The following is an 18,172-nucleotide window of genomic DNA, read 5'->3' as shown; positions in this document are numbered from 1 at the left end:
CTACAGTGTTGAAGGTTTCTGAGGAGTGAGGAATGAGCAAAAATAACATGCAATACAGGAGTGAGCTAACTGACTGATGAGAGGAAAGAGGCAGAGGGATCCTGGTAGTTGAAGAGTTAATTTTTTTTAATTTTATTTTGAGTTAGTATCTTTGTAAAGTATGTAAGATTTTTACTGTGAAGGCAATTTGGTATTAAGTGAAACTTTTAATATGGATTTAGGACTAAGATAAAAAGGATCATGCCCGCTCTATCCCCAAAAAAGAGCAGTGTATCTGTTCAGGGAGAATGTCCTTGGGTCATGATGGATTGTTGATAGCACCTGAGTAAGTGACATTAATGCAAAAAAATTTAAAAAGTACAATATTTAGGGTTTCATACTTCTGAGAAGATACAGTTGTCAATAAGTGACTAATTATTACATTAAAAATATTTTTGAATTATTGCAGGCTTGATTTTATACATGCTGTAAAAGACTCAGCCTGTTTTACATAGTATTTTTAGATATGCACATTCTCTTTTGTGTTTGGCTCATAACCTTAAGGCGTTAAAATGGATCCACCTTTTTTTTTTCCTTCCCCAGAGGAGTACAGCATGTTTAGGGGCTGGCCTTTGTCTGTCATGCATTCCCACCATAACAGATTTAGCAAACTGCAGCTGAGAAGTTAGACTAGTTTGTAGTTTGTGCTGCTTGTGCCAGGGAAAAAGCTTTTGTTTTCACTGAATCACTGGCATGTTGATTACTTTGATGCCAAAAAGCATACAGTTTTGCTGCTGTCTGTGTTTTCAATGAAAGAATGCAGGCAAGAACAATCAGAAATCCTAAGAAAGAGCTTTCTGTAGAATCTCCACAGAAGGGCAAGGATGCAGGTCCTTGTGAAGTGCAAGCGGAGAGTCCTGTGGTTGTGCTGGTAAGAATTCTTTAAACAAGCTGTCTCTTCCCTTTAATAATTCCTGTTCTCTCTGTCAGTGAAAAACTTCTTAATCCGATGCAGATGAGAAGTTCCAGCATTCTTACTTGTGAATAATTTGCATTTAGGATTTAGGTTTGATTCTCTGTGTGCTGTCTGCCTTTTCAATTGATTTTTACTGTTCTAGTTTACTAGATCTTTGGTTCTCTTTGAGTGTGACTTGGGAATTTGGTTTTCAGACTAGCTGCTGTTTAGTCTCTTCTACCTAGCATATCTAAACAGCTCTTTGAACCTAGCATGAAAACTGCATTTGCTTTAAAACTCTTTCTAGCACCTCTGTTTTTAATTGCCCAGCATATCTTCCAATTAATGTATCTTTGATCTCCCTAAAGTGTGTGTAACTTAAATGATCAAAGAACTATCTAAATAATTAATGACTACTTCTATTAAAGTATCTATCTAACTATCTGTTAAAGGACTTATTTTTCAATCCTTTCAGTGCACTTTATTTAGGAATTTAAAGTTTTAAAATAGCTTCCAGTGAAGGAAAAAGGGAGTTTTCTGTCTGTGGGGGAAATAATCAAATAAGAACTATTTTGTCTGAAACACTTCTAGACACTTAGTTCTGTTGAAACTTTAATAGTACAGCAAGAGAATGTAGTAAGTGAGCTGCAGTGAATCCACCAACTCTCTTCAGAAGAGGATTGGTAAACTAGTACTTACATATCAGTAGAAAGAAGTACTTTGATAGTTCTTACTAAAATTCCAACTTTAATTAGTATTATTTCATGCTTAATTGCTGCTGCTGATGGTGCTCACTTTGTCTGCCTGTAGTTGAAATTAGTGGGGTGATCTTCAAATTATAGTGTCCCTCCTTCTTATTTGAGCTTCACACTATGTATTTAAGAATTGAACTAAAACATTTTGGCCATCTGCATTTAGTAATACTCATCTGTAACTTTTTGGGAATTGTTACTGTGTATAACCGAAAGCTTACGTGTGTGCTAGTAAGACAAACTTTCTTTTCCTTGTCACTGTTTTTTTTTTGGGCTTTGTTCTATTCAGAGAGTTGTTAGTAGAATGTGGGGTTTTTTTGGATGGGTGTGTTCCGATTTCTGGTCCAGATTTTCATCAGTACAATATGAGCTAATCTTCTGTGTGCTTTCCTGCCTTTGGAATGTTTAACTTTATTTAGAATTGTTTTTATTCCCCCATGAATACTCAGAGAGGATATTAGTGTTTCTTCAGATACTTGGAGTACTGCAGCTAATCAGCAAGGCACATGAACTTATTTAAGGAAAAAAAAGTATAAAACAATACTGTGTTTACTTATCACCATTTAAGTACCTCCTTATAATTTTTCAAATGCTACTTAATTTAATGTTCATGGAATAATACACCTCCAGTGTTTGCTCTCATGTTTTCATTTTTGGATAAAGTGCATGCATTCAACACAAAGGTCAATATTTAAAGGGAAGAACATTTAGGTTTTGCATAGGTCACAGTAAAAATGTCTTCACTGTCATTTCAGTTACTAATTTGTTCTTAATCTGTTTACATATATATACACAAGTGTATATGTAGCATAATTATAGATCCCTTTTCCCTAGTTATTGGGAAAAGCTAGATGAAGTGGTGCAAGTAACCTGCAGCAAGTGTGCTGCCAGGCACAAAGCAAAAAGTAAGGTGTAATATTTCATTTGACATTGACATTTGGGTCCATTTTTATTTCCGTGGGCTGTGATGTTGCAGTAAATTTTTACTGGCACAGTGAAGGTGGGTACCCTGTCGTAGGTGCAGGGTGCAGTAAGATAATAACTAAGACTGACAAAGTTGCTAGTTGCTGTAACAAAATCTAAATAGCAGAACTTCTTGTTTTCTGGGTTAAAAACCTGGAAATTACATTAGATAGCAATACTCAAAAGCATATGAAACAGTAGGCTTCTTCAGTTGTTTACTAGAGTAACTAGTTACTGTTTACTAGAGTAAACAGTAGGTTTACTCTGGTAATGCTTCTCATTTACTATTGTCTAAAATATTGTTTCGAGTGTGGATGTGCAAATATGATGTGATTTGCCGAGCACTCAGATTAAGTATTCTTTATAAAGATGAGAAAGAATCAGCTGTCAGAAAGCAACAGGTTTTTTGTGATATTAATTTATGTCATATTCATTTAATTTTTTTGTATGTTTACTGGGACTCTGTTGGAGTATTGAGGGAGCTGGGTACCTGTAACTGGAAGCATCCCATGTGTTATTGAAACAATGTTATTTGATTGAGTGCTGTACCAGAATTAACTTTTCCTGATTAGGTGGGTGGGTTCATGGGAAGAGTCATCTGCTGCTTTCAGTGCCGGTATGTCAGTTTGTGTGCTCCTTTGTGTCCCTGGGATTTGAATTACATTGCATCCTAACTTTGCTCTTGAGGTTAACAAGCAAGAAGAGCCCATGGAAAAAGCATTTAGATTTTCCAGGTGGTGCCTCAAAACCCTGCTTGGGATGAGCTGCTGTTGTGCTAACTGTTGTAGAAGTTGCTGGATGAGTGTGCCTGCTGTCCAGCTGCATTTTGATAGTCACAAGTAGTAACTGCTCATCAAAACATTTGATGTTTCTGGGAAGTTGGATCTTTTGGAGGTCGTCTTTCTGCTTGGAAACTTGCTGGCAGTATAAAATATAATAGTTAAAAGTAAGCTCTAGGATGCAAATAATTTATTGAATTAATTTTTAAAACCTCAAGCAAAGCAATTTATTTTATGTTTATTATGGGACAGTATATAAACATGGAGCTGTTACCCATATTTAGTATTAAATAATCTTACTGTATGACCACAGTGGCTTTCCTCAGGCCGCTATTAAGAAATACATAACACCTATTCATCTATTTATATGCTGCTTCCTGCTAGTGCCTGTAGCTCCATTTTGCTCCTTATGGGAACTTGTTAATTTGCAGGTGTATAAGCCAAGCATGTTTTTGTAAGGTAAATGATGTTTTGTAGCAGGAGGCACAATATTGAGTGTGCTTAGCCTTACCATCTTTTGTTTTCTGAGAAGAGAATTGGACAATAACAATTGTCTCAATTTAAGCGTGGGAGAAAAACGCGTCCTGTGGGGTTTTTTTTCTGTAATGTGTAGTGTAGATAATCACTGAACTCTGAGATTAAAATTTATTTTATCTGATGAATTTTGACACTGCTTGTCCAAATATATATACTGTATCCTGACAGATTAAAATGCTTGCTGTGTGGGTGTCATGATTGCTGTTTTGAAATATTTTCTATTTCTGATAAGTTTCCATGCCTGTAATACTCAGGCAAAACCCAAAGTGGTATGGCAGAGAATTTGCTCTTTTATCTTTCAAAAATATAGCACTGGCTGGCTCGAGACCAGCCATGAACGCCTATGCTGTTAGCATTTTCCTAGATTGCAGAAATAAAAATGTTGTTGGCTGCAGATTAATAGGAAAAGTTAAGCCTTATTGTAAAGACTGACTTTTAGTGCCTATAAACTTGATGTTGCAGTTTTAACTGGGCTGAGTTTTATCTGTGTCCGCTGGTCCATAAATTGTATTTAACAATCGTGTAACTACCCATCATATTTTCTTTTACATTACATGAAGTAATTGACCAGATTTTTTTTTTTTTTTAAGTTTAGAAGAGCCTGAGAGAGAATCTGCTTCCTTGTGCTGTTTTATGTCTGGCTAAATGCCAGTATCAGTGTGTTGTTTATTGTTTTCTTTTTTCATATCTGGTCCAAACTGATAAAACATCCTCTTCCTTTTGAATCTGACAAATGACTAAGAAAGAAATGACTAACATTTAAGCAAAACCCCAGGAAGCAAATTCTTCATTAATTTTTACATAAATGATATTTCTGCAAATCAAGTACCTCACTGATTAAATAGGAGAAGTCTGTATTTAAGACCTCAGCTCCAGTGAGCTTTAGATTCTTTAAAAGCTTCTCATGAGGGAGGAATTTTTTTTTTTCATCTTGTGTTTACAGCATGCAAACAAAATATAAGCAAAGCTTATATTCTTTTAAGATTCCTTTTCATTAATTTTATAGTTGTGGTAAGCCAGTTTTGTGACTATAAGGCAAAGAGAGGCATTTGCAATTAATTGGATGATTTCTAAAGCTGCATTTTTGGGTTTTGAATTAGCTGTGCTAGACAAGTGTGTGTGTTTGCATGCCCATTAAATAATTTTAGTTGCGTTTTCTTTAAAAGTAATCCTTTTCCTCTGGTTTTGCTGGTAAAATGAGAGAAACCAGAACTAGCTTTCTTCCAGTCTTCACCTGTCACCTTCCTAAGAGAATTAACAGGAGGATGGACATAGCTCTTCAGCACCAACCCTGCTTTTAATGGCTTTAGGCCAATTGTAAAGCCAAATCTTTTCAGCTAACTGCAGAGACTGTCTACACAAATCAAATGGTCCTTCTCTGCACAGTTTAATTTGCAGTATTTATTTTTGTTTCTCCTAAAGGTCAGTCATCCTGCACCACTCTCAAACCAACCTGTCATGACAAACACTTGAGAAGGAGTGGTCACATGGGAAAGGCAAACTTGACCAAAAGGAGTGGCTGGGCCGTGTTACTCTAGTAGTCTCTAAACCTTGCTTTAACTTAAGAAAGTGTATTGCATGAGAGCTCAGGCTCAGGGGTTGGCAGGTGAGCATCTTGCTTGCCTGGATAGGTAGAGAGAGACCTGTTACACTGAAGGTGAGAGAAAGGTGAGCAAAGGGTGTTTCGTTTTCTGGCTGATGTGTTGCCTTGTACTTCATGTGTAGACCAGTAAAGTTTGAAATGCTCTTTGTATTCTGTTATCTCTGTGCTTAAGGAAGAAAATTTGTAAAGGACAGTTATTGCTTTAGTGAATGAGTTGGAAGAGGTGAAGTTACTGTAGTTTATTTGGAATCACAACTGGTTATGACAATCCGTTGGAGTGGGGCTGCTCAGTCTGAAATTTTGTGAAGGGGTAATTTTGCAGTGTGAGTATGTAGGAAATGTTTCAAATAGTTGGGCGGACAAGGTGTTAAGGAGGTGTGGGGCACATGATTTCATTAGCTTGGGATTCATTGCAGCGGTCTGAACACTTAAATGCAAACTTGCAACCAAAATATTTTGTGTGAATTAGTACATTAGAGAAAACATAATCTTTTCTTAGGTTGTGTGTGCCTTCTTAATAAAAGCATAATCTTTTTTTAGGTTGTGTGTGCTTTTCTGAGCTAAATTTTCCAACCATTTAAGCTACAGAACGATGCATGAACATAAACTTAAGCCTTTTCTGATGGACGCTGACATTAGTTCTTGGCTTTGTGATAGCTCATGTTCATGAATGACAGGAGAAGATGAGGCAGGAGCTGGGGTTCAAGTCATAAGCTCTCCAAACGTGTCAGAGTGGATTATGGAGTGAACTGAACAGCCCTTCTCCATCTCATCTGAGCACAAAGATGTCAAACACAACATAATAATTATGGCTCTTAGAAGTATTGGTCTGTGCTGTTATGTTGTTACATAGCTAATGCACTTCTAGTAAATCCTTCCTGTGTGATTGTAAATGCTAGCTATTTTTCTTAACAAAACACATTTTTTTCATAATTTTTAGTAGATTTTTCCAGACTTGACTTTTCTTTGCCTCTTCAGCTGCTATGCTTTGTTATGTTCCCACATTTTTCTTGCCAATAAAAAACTACTCTGTGGTACATATGAGGGAATCTCAAATAGCTTTTAAATAGCCTGTGACCTAAGCCTGAAAACTTTGGTAACTTTCTCTGACCAAATCTTTCCTAATTCCTTGACAAACAAATTTATTCGATTCACTATTGAATAAAGAAAACACCTGGAGGGTGTCTCAGGAATATTATTAATATACTAGTGATTAACAGCAGTTACTGATGGAGCTTTTTTCTGTGTAGGACAAGTAGAATTTGGAAGGTTATTGTCATGCGTTATAAAAAAAATATATAAAACTTATCATTTTACCTATAATGATGACAGAAGCTGGTCTTGCTGCTACAACTATCTTTAATATACCTTACCTATAACTTAGTACCACTGATCTTGAGAAAGTATAATTTGTAAAGTCTCTTGTAATTGTTGCTTGTAAAAAAATGTAATTTTAAGTCTGTTACTGTGATGCTGAATTTTAGTTGCGGAAAGTTCAAGCTAGATTGTAACCCCATCTTTGCATTAGTTTTGCACACTCCAAGGCAGAGCTGCCTTGTTCAGAGCTCTGTCTAAAGCTGCTTTGCCATCTGACCACTTAACAGAATGCTTGGCAGGGTGAAGGTTTTTCTCTGTCTGATTGTGCAGGGGCAGCTGTAATGCCTCATTTGTGGAAAGGGGTTTTAATGTGGAATCAATGCACAGTTACTGAGGAAAGCTACTTGTGCAATTAAGAGGGAAGTAGATGGCCTATGGGAATTTTGGAAAAAAAAAAATGGAAAGAAGGAGGAATGTCAATTAGCCTGCCCCTGCTGCAGGTTATTGCTGAATTAAAACACAGCTCAGTGTTTGAGCTAAGGTTGTTTTCATTCCTCTTAAGCCCAGATCAGAGCTTTCTGGGCTGTATCAAGCAAAGGCAACCATCAACATAAGAGACTAGTAATTTTTTTATAATTTTTTTGCAGTGAGAATACATATGTGATTATGCTAATAAGCTCTGGCTTACTGGATTTTGTGAAATAATTCTGAGGCAATCAGCATGCTTGTCTCTAATTGTCACTTGCACTTCCCCATATGGTGTAACATGACAAAGTCTGCATTTTGAATACTGTATGTTTTTGATGTAGATGCAATATAATCCTGCCAATCTTTTAAAGAGTAACTTCTAGAATAAGTCAACAATTGTAATATTCCCTCAATATACCTGAATTTATTTTGATTTTTTTCTTTTTTCCTGTAGGCAAAACCAAAACTTATAGAACCAATAGACTATGAAAATGTCATTGTTCAGAGGAAAACACAGATTTTGAATGATCCTCTACGTGAGATGCTACTGTTCCCTTATGATGACTTCCAGGTAATTTAATCCACCCTGGTTTTGTTGTGGGGTTTTTTTGTTTGTTTGGGGTTGGTTTTTGGTTTTTTTTTACCACAGGTTTTTAGTAGTAGGAGCCATGAGGTGATTACTCCCTATTTCTTTGTTTCTTAACTCTCTTTAGCTCCAAAAATCCCCACTAAATCTTTGCTGTGAGTCCCATTACCCTAATTGACTTATTCTTTTGGGTACAGAAGAAATAGCACAATTTCCTCATCTGACCATATTATAAAATCTACTTCTGCATCTCAACAATTTTACTGCCTTTTGAAGTAAATGATCAGTCACTTGTAGGTATTCCCCCTCCCTTTCCAATGTAGGAAATTATGTGATGACTGTTTAAAAAAGGCAAAAAAAGCACCTGCTTTCTTTAATTCTTAAACTGATTTTTTCCCCTCTTTCTTAATAGTGAAGGACATGAACCTGTTCAAATGCAGTCTTTTACTCTTAGCTGCATCATCCCAGCCAAAAGTGTGTTCTAGCAAAATACCCCTTACATAACAGTTTCTGACTTGATTAAGCCAGACTGAACCAAGCTTTGTGATAATCTTGTTATATTTTTTAAATGACAATGTTTATCTAAATAAATAGTTTATTTCAGTACACCTTTTAAAAAAATCTTCTTGTGGATCTTGTTAGGATAACTACCAAGCATCTTAGACACTGGAGTTGGAGTAAATAGTGAGCAAAGTCTCTTGTCCACATGCCCATACCTGCAATCGAAATGTCTGTTTGAAAAGTACGCAGACATCTGAACAGTCTGTAAATTAATTTTATTCAACCAAGTAGTTGGACCTAAGTTTGTTTACTGTGGGGAGAGTTGATGATGAGTTGATGTATTTCTACAGAAGGACATCTAAAATCCTTGTTATAAATTGCATGTTGAATTTGTAATGAATTATCTCTGGCCTGTTAGACTGCTTACCTGAATGCACCTGGACTCTCTTTTTAATACAGTCTGGGAGCTTCTTTTTCTTTGATTCTGACACGAACAACTCTACTTGTAGTCTTCCCACTCTCAGCTAAAAAAAATTGAGTTTTGGGAAGCTACAGTTATTTAGAGAGGAGTTTAGGCTTCATGTGTTCCCAGCCACACGTGAAAGTTTGTAGGATGGAAGTAAGACTTCTTGAAAAGGATGTTGTACTGAGGGAAGTTCTCGAATATGGAATCTCTCCAGATGATACCCTGCACCAGGAGTTCGCTTCAGGACTGAAAATCATGAGTTGGCTGTACTACCAAAATCCCCTTCTGTAGTGTGCCTCTTCAGTATCACAGATCAAGAGGAACCCAGGTTACTTCTGCTAAGTGTGCTCTTACCTGATTGACTGGTTCACTTAGCAGGGTCATTCCGGTGAGCAGCTCTGAATTATCAATGGAGAAGAAAGAAAACCATTAAGAATATCCTCAGGCATTTTGTCTGAGCAGTCTGGGGTTATGGCTGAAGTGTTTAACTGCTATTTCTAGTGACCTCCTGCAATAATTCTCCTCAGGCCTGTGTGAATGAAGCTAATCCATAGCTCTCAGTCTCATCCTTCAAAAGGCATGACTGAATTTTGTCATAAATCGTAATGGCTTTTGTCGTCCTTTGTTTGGATTCTGTGGTCAGATTTTCATCAAGGCGGGCATTAAAGTGTGTGTTACATCGGAAGATCTCCTTCAAGTAGTCACAGTTTTGGAATATAGTCAGTTTTCCTGTGTCTTTATCCCTCAATAGTATAGTATCTGAACAAGTTTTCAGGGTTTCCCCAGTTTTGGCAGAGTCTCATTTTATATGTGATTTACGTGAAGACTGATTTGTGCTATCAAACTTTTATTTCCTTCGAAGACTTGCTGGCACAAGCTAACTCCAAATATTTTTGTTGTACACATGACTCTTCTGCACTACTTTGATCTTTCTAGCTTGTTTTCAACAACACAAAACATTTAAATCTGTCATTCAGTGTATTAAGGAAATATTCCCAAGTTGTAGAACAGAAAACTCTTAAGTGCTTATTATTTTTATTTGAAAGTTAAACCGTATAACCCCATTCAGTTTTCCGTAGCCATATTTACAGGTTTGAAATCACTAGCCATTGTATAGTTTCCAGTATCATTTGAATAATTTAAAAAAATATTAAGGCATATTTTCTGTGTTTGCCATTCAGCTTCACATGTATTTTTTTAATTCCTCTATCTTGTGGCTGTCAGTCTATGAGCAGCTCTTGGGTAAGCCATGGCTCAAATGTTTGATACTGGCCTCATCCCCCTCAAGAAAAATTTAAAATAGTGAGCTAGAGCATTTAGAACTACCTGGAAACACACTTATGACTGTTTATAGGTGGAAATGCCTACCATTGTCTAGAAACCTGTTCAAGCTATTTCCTTTTAGAGCATTCAGTTTTTATCTTTGCAAAGTTCTTCCTCACACTTAGCTTAAATTGATTGCAATGTAAAAAACCCTTGCCTGGGAAGGAAGTCCAGCAGTGTTAATTTATAATGACATTAAGAGTAAGGCTATTTTGTTCAGCATGGCCCTAAAACTAGCACTTAAAATGGCACAGAAAATACTTAGCTTGCAGTACTAGATATCACTTTCAGAATTTTTGGAAGATTACAGAAGAAGCTGCATGTTTTCAAAGAAGCACCATTGATGATACCACCATTGAGTTTATGTTAAAGTTTAAATTATTTAGAGAATAATTGGAAAGACATATTTGTGCTTGATTTGGATTTTTTCAGGTAATGCAGTTAGATAACTGAAAGTTAATTTATAAGGTGTGAGAAGCTAGTATTAAAGCAGCACCAATATTAGTTTTTAGTTCATATCAGAAGTTAAAAAGCACAGCAAGTGGCTTTTTCTAGATCACATATAGCTTTCCTATGTTCCTCTCTTTTTCTCTTCCTCAGTTTAATATTGTCTAGCGAGGGAAGGGGGGGAAAAAACAACACAAAGGGGGAAAAGAACTGTTTTTCTGTTCGTGTATGACTGTTCTCTAAACATGCTGTCAGAAGCAGCTCTAAGCTCAAATCACTGCCAAAGATACATTTGAGCCAGGATGCTCAAAATGCTCAGAAAATGCTCCAGTCTTGGAAAACTCATAACATTTGAAGGATTGTTCTTCAGCCAGCTATCTAGTTACAGGAACCTTTCCAGGTTTCTACTTAACTGCATTTGCCATTGTCCCAAATGTGATTAGCTGAGGTTATGAAACCTGTTTTCTCTCTTTTTATATATGTTTGATAGCAGTTCATTTACTTTCCATAAGAACATGATTTCTGTTCTGTTTTGTGCAGAGCTTCAAATCCAAAAAAGTTTGCTTGTAATTTTTTCTTTCAAGTTTTTTTTTTCCTTCATGCTCTTATATCTAAATAATAGCAAGATTTGCTTTTCTGTAGTTACCAGAAGAGCTCTTAATCAGCAACTTCATCTCCATATATTGGGTCTTTTAAAATTTACCATTTGAAGATTGTTTCAGCTGCTTTTCACAAGCTCAAGCTCTGAGTTTTCTGCACTGAATTCACTTATCAGGTTACTCCCTACCTTGTTCTCAACAAATTTATAGGGGCAGACATGTTCTGTTTGGAGACGTGTTTTGCTGTTGGCATCACTGAATTTGCTTTCATTCTTAGTAAGTGGTGTGTCTAAACTTTGTTCATGCTTTGTAGCCTGTTCATTTTTAGCTGCATTTTTGTCCTCTTTTTCATTGTGGTGCATATACAATGTGTTTGTTAATTATGATAGAACGACTTTTCTGCCACCCATTGGAATGTCTCTGTTAATGTTCTTGCTATCTCAGTCACAGCAATGCTGCCAGATTTTCAAGGCTATTCCTGTTCTAGCCTCTTCGTGGGAAGAGCCATCTCCTCTGTAACAGTGAATTACTATATCCATACTCTTGTATCCAAGCTTGTGCCTCTTCATGGCTGCTTGTAAATTTTTTTTTGAGTAATTTCCTCATGATGAAATGGCTTCATAACAAAATAGCACTAGTTTAAAACAGGCCACCTTCATGGTGGTGGTGGTGATGTTCAAGTTGTCTGCTCAATGACTGCAAAATTGGTGAAGTTTATGTTAATTGCACAGTGGGTAAATTATTTAAAAAAACCCTAACCCAAAGCAATACTAGTATGTACTTGGCAATGAGTTACCCTTTATCTAAATACCTTTTTTTTTTTTTCTTTCAAAATACTTAAGTTTTGAGTACTTCCTGAATTTTTAAAGGAAATAATAAAACTATAGAAGGGTTTGGGTGGGAAGCAACCTTAAAGATCATCTTGTTTTAATCCCCTGGTGTGCACAAGAACACTTTCCGCTTGACAAGTTTGCTCAGGTTTCCTTTCCAACCTGGCCTTGAACATCTCCAGGGATGGAGCATCCACAGCTTGTCTGGGCAACCTGTTCCAGTACCTCACCACCCTCCCAGTAAAGAACTTTTTCCTAATATCTCATCTAAACTGCTTTCTTTCAGTTTGAATCCATTCCCCTTTGTCCTGTCAAATAATGCAAATGCAGGCAAATTTTGCTGGTAGCAAATAAAATTTGGTGCATTCCTACCCATGTTAAATTTGTCTTTGCAAAGCTATCACAGTGTTATTTTGAAGGCAGTTTAGTGCTTTAGCTTTGACATCATTTCACCTTTGTTATTTCTGGGTTTGAGCCATTTGGATTTAACACACTTTCACTTAAAGCTCTCAGCTTTTATTTAATGCGAGTTAAGTACTTCTGAAAATAGATATTATGCCAACTTTGCAGAAGTAAAACTAAATCCAGGTCATTCTATGAGAAGGCACATCTTCAGTAGAGGAAAAATGAAAAAATGCCCAAGTAATGTCCTTATTTTAGAGAGCACAAATTTAACTCCTTAAATACTAATTTTTACATGTTCAAAGTAATTTTTCTTCTTTAAAATCTATTTGTTGTTTTTCCTTAAGTCTTTAGCCAACTGTTCTAAATTGATTTAGCTTTGAAATTTCTTTATAATACAGGTTCTGACACTTGCCATACAAAGGATCTGACGTTTCCCATGCCAAGGTTAAGTCACTTCTTGACACATGGTTGTTTTAAGGGCAGGATCTCACAGCTTGCCATCTTTTCCACTGAGTCTTTAGAAGAGTTTTTGTCTCTGCATCTGGAGCATGAGCCTCTGTGGTAACAGTCTCACTGGCAAAGACAACCTTGGGACAGAAAGAACATCCATTGCAGTCTGCTCCCCTTGTGGACTGTTCACTATCCATATTCCATCGGGTTTCGGGTAGTGAGGACTCTGTGGTTGACTTGGTGAAATGTTCTTGCTGCTGTTCTCCATTCTGAGACCTCAACATGGCCTGAATCCCTGGGACTCAGTCAGGGAGTTGTGTCAGTGAAAGTCTGTTCACTGTGTGCCTCAGTAAGTGCGTGTGAGCCCTGGCTCGTGTTAAAAGTGGCCTTCCTTAGTTTTGACAGCAGAGTAATTGAAAGGCTTTTTTAATTTTCTTTGAGAGCATGAGACAAACATTTTATGGTTTCTGATGCTGCCATAAATCAAATGATCACTCAAACCCAGAGAGCTGAAAAGTTTAATTTCTACAAAACAATTCAGCTGAAGTAGTCGTGAAGGGAGTTTGTTGAGAAGACAGTCCTTCCTTTCCTTTTGGAATTTTTCTTTTGGAATATAACATGCATTTATGTGCATGCTTGCTTTTAAAATATTGTGGTGCTGCTCAAGTAATTATTTTTAGGAGTTTGCTCCAAATCATAATACCTCACTCATTGCATTTCCTGGCTCTTTGATGCACTACTGCAGCTGATGGATGTGCTGAGAAGGAGATGGATGCATTAAGACAATTACTAATATGAACAAAATTGACAAGTCAGATTCTTCTGTTTTGTCACTGATATTGATACAGTACTAAGATAAAAATCTTACTATGTGTGAACAACTAGAAAAAAGCCCTTAGTATTGTATTGATAGTTATCTAGCAGGATAACAGCAGCAGACATTTTAAAAGTAAGTTCAGCAAATTCAATCTTACCAAATTATGCTAGTGTTAAAATTTGATTGATGAGTTCATGGGTTTCCCATGAAAAGTGCCTGGTAAGATGCCACCTTAGTATCTTTTTCTTAAAATAATATATTTTTAGGAATGCACAGTATAACTGTATGCTTGTAGAATATATGTAAATACTGCATGTAATATTTATGCATTATATAAAGTATAAATAATTTCTCATCAAATATCAGGCTATTTCAATGAAATAGTATGTAGAAATTCTGGTCTTAAGGAAGTTTACTACTCTTAATAGAAGTTTTTGTTTCCCTGGCTTGTGAAAACAAATACTTAACATGGTTTGAAGCTACTTCTAGAATTAAAAAAAACTTCATTTTTAAAAGCTGTTAGCATATAAATGTATATCTTCTTGCAGCTTGGTTTTTTTGAACTGTAGTTCGCAAGATTTATTGGTCATATTAAATATTTTGGGGGTTTGTCGTATTTGTTTTTAATACCTCCCCACCTCTCCCACCCAAGAATTCAGCATTGTCACTTCTAGTGCTCTAGACTAGATGAATGAGTTGACCATGGCTATGGGATTATTTTTTCTTCCCTTTCAATCTTTACTGTAATTGAATGTTCTTACTTAAATACCCTCCCAGTTAATGGAGTGAAGCTTTGGTAATGACCAAGATAATCACCTTATGGATCAGACTCTCAACAGAGATAAGTTTAGCTAATGTACTTATGCACCTTTTGTTTTTCAATGTAACATGTGGAGCTTTTTCTTGTCACATTTTCATCTGATCCTTCCTGGATGTGTGGAGTCCTGTAACTAACAGGTGAGGGACCACAGCCCCCTTCCAGGCCCTGGCTGTGTAAACTCTCTTGCTCACCTTTGATGGCCTAAGCTATGAGATTCCTTTCCACACAGGGCAAAAACAAGTTCTGTTGCTATATGGTTATTTTCATTTGTGGTCCAGAAGATTTTGTTAAGTTTTCATCTTTTTCACTTTACAAATGTAAAGTTTCCTAAGGCTTACTTCAGCACTGGTTTGAGAAGCAGAGTTTCATGGTCACAGGGAGATTTCCTGCTCTCTGGCAACCTTCCTGTGCCTCTCTGAGTTCTGGCATAGGACAGGAATAAGTGCTGGCTTGGTAGGCTGAAGTGTATATATACTTCAGTGACCCACACCTTCTCTCTAAACCTGCAGTTAAACAGTGCTAGTCTCATTTTTTATCATTGAGATCTGCAGTTAAATGACTCTTTTATTTTGGTGTGATTTTCTTACCTTCCTTGAATAATAATTTTTATGTGTACTAATAACACTACCTTAATGTTTGTCTTCAAAATGTTTGAGTTATGTTGTCATGGTGCAATTATTTTTTTCTAGTATTTTCTTCCCCATGCTGGCAATGTAGTGGAAAAAACTGTCCTATGGCATCTTCCTCACTGATTCCAATCTTGCCCTTATTGTGTAAGAAGGAACATGTTGCTTGAATGAAAGCAAATTCCCACTAACTGGCTATTCTGAAACATCATATTCACAGGATGTTTTCTGCTGAACTTTTCTTCATTGTGGTGGTGTAGCTGAGTGTGGCCATCATGTGTCATCTTCCCTTTAATTTATTTAAGTTTCATTAATTGCTTTTGTTGTTTATCAGACAGCATTATTGCAGCGGCAGAGCCGATACATTCGTTCAACAGTTCCTGAAAATGCAGAGAAAGAAGCTCAGAGCCTGTTTGTAACTGAGGTAATACTGAAGTCGCATATGACTGTATGTAATAACAATATTATACCTGACTTGTTTTTCTTCTCCTTCATTTGCCATTTAAAAAAACCCAGAAAAATAAGCCCTGGAAAAAGAGCTAAATATTTATTGCCACTTGTCAATTATTTCAAGGCAAAATTTCCAGGAAAACCCAATATTAAAACCCAGTATTTTTTTCCACTGGTGGCTGGAAAAGAAGTTTTACAGGATAGATTTTAATTATTTTTTTTGCGTCACTGGCTTTTGCAGATGGTTCTCCTCCACCTTCATTATGCTTTTGGCTTTTCCAGATGAACGTGGGTGATTTCAATACATAATATTGGATCTACAATGAATCTGGAATGAATCATTGTCACTTGTTTTTTCTGATAAAAAAAACTGGTTCTCTCACACCAGTCATTCTTACTTTGTTCATAATAATCTTCTACAGATTGCTGGAACAATCGAGGTATCCAGAATTCTAACACTCGTGGAGGCCAAAATTCATTATGACTGTTCAACTTGTATGCTATATGTAGAAAAAACATCCTCAACCCTAAATTTTCTCAGAACTGTTTGCTTAGGTTGGCATTCCTTTGGTTTTGTGAGGTTGTTCTTAATTTGTTTTCTTGCTGAAGCCTTTAAGGAATTAAAGGTTCAATTATTTTTCCTTTTTTTGTGTGTGTGTTTTCTACTGATATGCTTTAAGCTGATATTTTAATGTCTGAAACAAGTAAATGTCTGTAACTCTAATAAAACTGAAGGAGCTCCACATAGCTGAATCAACATCAAAGTATTTTATCCACAGTGATAAATACCCTTAATACCAAACCTAAACATTTCTGAGATAAATTTGAAGAGGATAGACAAGAGGAGGGAGGAGTGTTAGAGGTAATTCATGGAGTTTAATGAGTTTCTGCTGAAACAATTGCTTGGCAAGTATTAAACTTGTGTTTTGAAATACAAAGAAAATATTTACGATTTATTGGATGCTGTGTTTGTGTATATGTAGGTTTATTGTGTAACATAAAATGTTGTATGGAATGGTTTCTATCAACAGATTTTGTCAGTTTTATGTTACTTTGTTCAAAGCCAAGATAAATCAGTACTTTTATGTTGTAACAATATGGGTGGAGTAAAATGGTATTTCCTGTGATCTAGATCAGAACTTAATGACATAATTGCTTTTCAACCACTGCAAGCATACAGTTTAAATTTAAGTATTAATTGAATTGCACTAGAAGTATAAATTCAGGAAAATATGTTTTTGGCTTTCTGGATCGCTATGTGCACAATTGAATATTCTATTTTAATAAGGTGTCTGTTTTTGTGCTGAGTTGTCCAAGGGCTCAGTCACATTTTCAGCTTCAGCTGAGTTTTCGAAAGGCTTGGCCATGTTTTCAGCTGCAGCAAAATGCTGGTTTAACTTTCTGGATGACTTAGACGGTTAATCCAGATGCTGAGTGCATTCATCATTTTCTGGTTTTATTAAATACATGGCTAGCATGGATGATAACATTCCATTGAAACATATAACTTGTTCCAGAAACCTATATTGCATTAGACTATTGCAAAAGAAAGGAAGTGTACAGAATTTTCAGAGACTGATATGTAACCATAATAGTTCATAAACAGACATATCTCAAGAGATTTTCTTGTGCTGTGTCTGTTGAATGCCTTTAATCCTCTTCCAGTTAATATTGATATTTGGTTTTCATTTAAACAGTGCATCAAAACCTACAATTCAGACTGGCATATTGTTAACTATAGATATGAAGATTACTCAGGAGAGTTTCGACAGCTTCCAAAGTAAGTATGTTATTTAGTTTATTTAGTGGCATGATAAATTGAAATTGTGAAGGAACTTTGCATTTAATATAGGCTTATTTATTAGAGAAGTATATTAATATGTGTAATATGTAAACTGAAATATGCTATATCCATGTTTAATGGTCAGTAGAGACAATAAAGCCTTGTTGGATGGAATTGATGAACTTGAATGTGTAATATCATGTTAAACCATTATCTGGGAAGGTACTGTAATAACATTGCCTTATTAACAGGCAAGTCAAAACAAGACATTGTATCATTGACAATGTGACTTTAAGTATGATAACTAAAACAGGCTAATGTTTAGATGAACCTAAAATGGTAATATCCTGTTTTCATCACTTCAAAGGCAGCTTTTGGAACTCCCTTTAGGAGCTTGGGGAATAGAACCTAACTGAGATGGTTGGAGCAGGTTTTCACAAGGATGATTCAAAGTACAAGCCTAGCCGACATCTGTTATAAACTTTCTAAACCATCTGCTAGAGAAATGTTTTCCCACTTTTTCAGAATTTTGTAGGAACAGTATAGAGATTAGAACCTTAATTCAGAATGTGTGAGAGTAGCTAAATACTCTGAATACCCCAACTCTGGAAAATCTATGTCTTCCCTAACTGCTCTCCTGCATCTGTCAGCTAAGAAATAGTTACCTTGCCCTCTGGAGAGTTCTGATTTACTCCCAGATTTTGTACAAGTCAGTA

General features: G+C 36.1%; 1 protein-coding gene across 1 annotated transcript in view; it reads left to right on the top strand.

The window, feature by feature from the left end:
* The first annotated feature begins 607 nt into the window (after positions 1-607).
* The window catches only part of DOCK9 (dedicator of cytokinesis 9), an 82,488-nt gene continuing 64,923 nt past the window's right edge, over positions 608-18,172 (top strand). Inside the window, exons 1-4 of the mRNA XM_041478300.1 lie at positions 608-910; positions 7,808-7,924; positions 15,558-15,647; positions 17,371-17,453. Of these exons, the coding sequence (XP_041334234.1) occupies positions 797-910; positions 7,808-7,924; positions 15,558-15,647; positions 17,371-17,453 (404 nt within the window). The 5' untranslated portion in view covers positions 608-796. The remainder of the gene's footprint in view (positions 911-7,807; positions 7,925-15,557; positions 15,648-17,370; positions 17,454-18,172) is intronic.

Source organism: Pyrgilauda ruficollis, unplaced genomic scaffold, assembly GCF_017590135.1.
Source record: "Pyrgilauda ruficollis isolate IOZ18807 unplaced genomic scaffold, ASM1759013v1 scaffold44, whole genome shotgun sequence".
Classification (NCBI taxonomy): Eukaryota; Metazoa; Chordata; class Aves; order Passeriformes; family Passeridae; genus Pyrgilauda; species Pyrgilauda ruficollis.
This window is presented reverse-complemented; position numbering and strand designations above follow the sequence as displayed.